Raw genomic sequence first — 3,547 nt, forward strand, 5'->3', positions numbered from 1 at the left:
ACTTCCAAGTCTGTTGCTTGTTGGATGTTAACTTCTGAATTCAGGGGGCCCCGTCCTGCTTCCCCAAGACCCCCAAATAAGACCTTTTGTATGCATTGAGAGGGGAGATAGACTGCAGAATGTCATAGGCTTTCATGGCCGGCATCCATAGTTTTTTGTGGGGTTTCCAGGTTTCTAGAACATGGCCACATAGCCCGGAAAACCCACAAAGACTGCACAATGCCTTCCTTGTTCGCAGGGGTATGGCAGGAATGTAGTGGGGTGAGGAAGGAGGCCCTTGCTCCCCCAAGTAAGGACGTCTTCTTTTCTCATGTCAGGTGTATAAACAGAAGGAGAAAAAATTACTGTTTGACCAAGAGAACATCTGCTTGGAACTACAAAACAAACAGGCAACTGTGAAGAAATTAAAACTGGTATGTTTGAAATGGAATCCCAGACGCCTGGGCCAGGAAAGCAATTCCTTCCATTTTCCAATAAGCATCACTAACCAGCATTCTTGTCTTGGCAGAAACGACAAGAGGACGTGAAAAGAATGCATCAAGAATTTGACCATAAACTCAAAGGTTAGTTTTGCAATTGGCCATCAAACAGTTAAGAGCTTCATCGAATGCATGTTTTCATGCCTCTAGAGAGAAATCACAATCCAGGGATATGAAACTTGCACAGACTGCGTCTTTGGTATCTCTGTTTAAAAGATCTTAGAAGAGATGCTCCCAAAATAGGGGGTTGGTTTATCCCCATTCGCTTGGACAATAGATGTATTGGCTTTTACTTTCTCAGGCCTAGAAGGTTCCTATAATTCCTATGTCGAAGAAGTGTGCCGACAAAAGAATGCAGAGATTTGTGCAATGAAAACGAAGAACAATAAGGAATTGAACCAATTGAAAAAGGACCATGATGCAGCACTGCAGGAATTAAAGCAACGTTACTGTGAAACTACTTCAAGCAACTTGGAACTAATTCATATACTAAAGGTAGAAGGGTGCAAGCAGGGTGCAGGTTGGTGGTACTGCAAGCTGACAGTAGAAGGGGAAGAATTGAGTGTTTTAGTACACTGTGGTTCTTTTCTGCTAGAACAAGGTGAATGGGACCAGATTATCTTGTTTATTTCATCTTGGGATCCAGGAACAACTTCAAGAGGTGAGGGTTGAGAAAGACGAATGTGAGAAACGGATGTCGGAAGTAATGTTGGAAAACAAAAGGGTACTGGAGGAACTCAATGAACTTCAGAACAAACTTTTGCATAGTGAGAAAGAAAAGAATTTACTTGTGGTAAGTTTGTCCTAGGATCTTAGCTAGACCTCCCCAGTAAGACTGGACAGTTAAGCTGCCTCTCTAATCAAAGAGATGTCCTGTATGGGCTAGTGGAGGGAAAATAATAACTCACTCAAGGGCTCTTCTCTTTATAGACTACTCAGAGCACATTAAAATTAAAAGAAAAAAAGCTCAAGGATCTCCAGTGGGTGTATGACATGCTTCAGAAGAAATTTAATCAGGTAGGGGTCAAATGAGAACTAGAATGCTAGTCAGAGTCACTTTCTCTGCATTGTGGCTCTTTTTCTGCCAAGCTTGCAATGAGCGGGAGTTGCTGCTCTCTGACTTTGTGTATATAACCCGTTTAGATCTGCAAAGGAAATGCGGGATACAAATAGTTTATTATTACTATTATTATTATTCCCAGGTTCAAGGTGAAAAGAACCGTCAAGAAGAGAGATTTTCGGCAGCAATCCTGACTATGCAAACCGCCACGCACCGAAACCTTCTGCCGGAGCAAAAGTTGTTAGAAAAGGACCAAGTGGTAGCCTCCAGTGTCAACCCTAGGACCCTTAGCATGGTCAACCAATGCCAAGATGTTCAGATATTTGACCAAGAAGCCAGGGAGGGATCTGAAGATGTCGGCAATGAAATGGCTGAAGCACTAAAGGAGTGCTTCATTGTGGAAAAGAAGGTGTGTGTGACTTCCGGGGGGGGAGGGTCCATGGTTGTGCTCAAACCACTTTCCTACAAGCACAGGGTGCCAAAAGCACAAGGCCTCAGCTGTTAAATTGTCTCTCTTTTGTTTTCTCTCCACAGTCTGACCAGAATACAGACCCCGCCAAGGTAAGGCTCAGTGCTGGCAGTCTTATTTTGTCCCTTTTCTGGGATGACAGGATCATATAAACTGAGCTTTCTCTGAGAGTCCTGGATTTGCATTGCAGACTGCCCTGATGTTTCCCTGAGGTTTTAAGGGAAGCCTGACTGAATCTGTTTTGTATTTTTTCTCCCTCTTCCAGGTCTAACCAAGGTTCCAATATGGAGTGACCATGCACTTCAAGGCTATCGGATCCAAGCAAGGCTCTCTACCCAAAAGATGCAAAAGCCAAAAGCGTTCTTTACAAACATCTAATGATGCCTCAGACGTGTATTGCCCAGGAATAAAGAGTTCTATTTATTTTCAAAGATCTGTTCCCCTCTGCCTGCTAATTAGTTACATTCAGAAGTCCAAATTGTGAATTAGTCCAACTGAATTTGGAAATCAGTGCATGTTTCTTTGTGTTACAACTTCCAGCATTTCACCACTGGTCATGCTGATTAAGAGTATCCTGGGAGGAGTAGTCCAAAGAAGTAACTTTACCATGCTTTGGGGCAGAGGGCTTTAAACAGAGGCTCGATGGCCATCTTTTGGGGATGCTTTGATAGAGAGTTCCTGCATGGCAGAATGGAGTTGGACTGGATGGCCGCTTTGGTCTCTTCCAACTCTATGATTCTAAAAAAGGAGCACCTATGGCCAATCTTAAACTGGAGATTTCTTCAATCGTAATGATAATAATAATAATAATAGGTTTTATTTATATACCGCCCAATCACTGGGAATCTGAGCGGTTTACAATAGAGGGGATAACAGACAATTCCCTGCCCACAGGCTTACAATCTAAAAGACACGACACAAAAGGAGAAGGGAATGGTGAGGGGGGGGGAGGGAATCAGGTCCAGCATTCTTCTCTCCCTCTGAGGCCTGGACCAAGGCAGATGGACCGGAGGGAGGGCTCTTCTTCTTCAGGCTAGTCCCTGCTGGTACTGGGCCAGATTTCTCTCTCCCTCAGAGGCCGAAAGATGACAGTTGGGGAGGGAGGAGCCTCCTTCTTCAGGCTAGCCCCTGCTGGTACTGGGCCAGCCTTCTCTCTCCCTCAGAGGGCGAAAGATGACAGTTGGGGAGGGAGGAGCCTCCTTCTTCAGACTAGCCCCTGATGGTACTGGGCCAGCCTTCTCTCTCCCTCAGAGGGCGAAAGATGACAGTTGGGGAGGGAGGAGCCTCCTTCTTCAGGCTAGCTTGTAGGACATTGTGTGCATAAATGAGTTGGCAAAAATAAGACCCATTATGGAAAACAGTGTTGACCCAGATGTAGAGTCGAAATGTCTTTCCATCCTTCTTGAGATATACTTGCTCCCATTTATGGTGGGCAAGAAGACGAAATATGAAGCTCCCACAGAAGGTGGGTTATTCATGCAGAGGCAGGGAACAGGAGATCAACTGTAGATCAAGGAAGGCAACGGCATCCAAATATGA

At 44.7% G+C, this 3,547-nt stretch overlaps 2 protein-coding genes across 2 annotated transcripts in view; both read left to right on the forward strand.

Moving 5' to 3' along the window:
* The window catches only part of LOC121937034 (dynein regulatory complex subunit 4-like), a 5,101-nt gene extending 2,664 nt beyond the window's left edge, over positions 1–2,437 (forward strand). Inside the window, exons 2-9 of the mRNA XM_042479850.1 lie at positions 318–413; positions 509–563; positions 781–974; positions 1,075–1,272; positions 1,410–1,496; positions 1,682–1,948; positions 2,074–2,100; positions 2,274–2,437. Coding sequence (XP_042335784.1) covers positions 533–563; positions 781–974; positions 1,075–1,272; positions 1,410–1,496; positions 1,682–1,948; positions 2,074–2,100; positions 2,274–2,279 — 810 coding nt within the window. The 5' untranslated portion in view covers positions 318–413; positions 509–532 and the 3' untranslated portion in view covers positions 2,280–2,437. The remainder of the gene's footprint in view (positions 1–317; positions 414–508; positions 564–780; positions 975–1,074; positions 1,273–1,409; positions 1,497–1,681; positions 1,949–2,073; positions 2,101–2,273) is intronic.
* Positions 1–3,547, forward strand: part of TTLL10 (tubulin tyrosine ligase like 10) — a 166,930-nt gene that overhangs the window by 158,141 nt on the left and 5,242 nt on the right.

Source organism: Sceloporus undulatus, chromosome 7 (genome assembly GCF_019175285.1).
Source record: "Sceloporus undulatus isolate JIND9_A2432 ecotype Alabama chromosome 7, SceUnd_v1.1, whole genome shotgun sequence".
In the NCBI taxonomy this organism is placed as follows: domain Eukaryota; kingdom Metazoa; phylum Chordata; class Lepidosauria; order Squamata; family Phrynosomatidae; genus Sceloporus; species Sceloporus undulatus.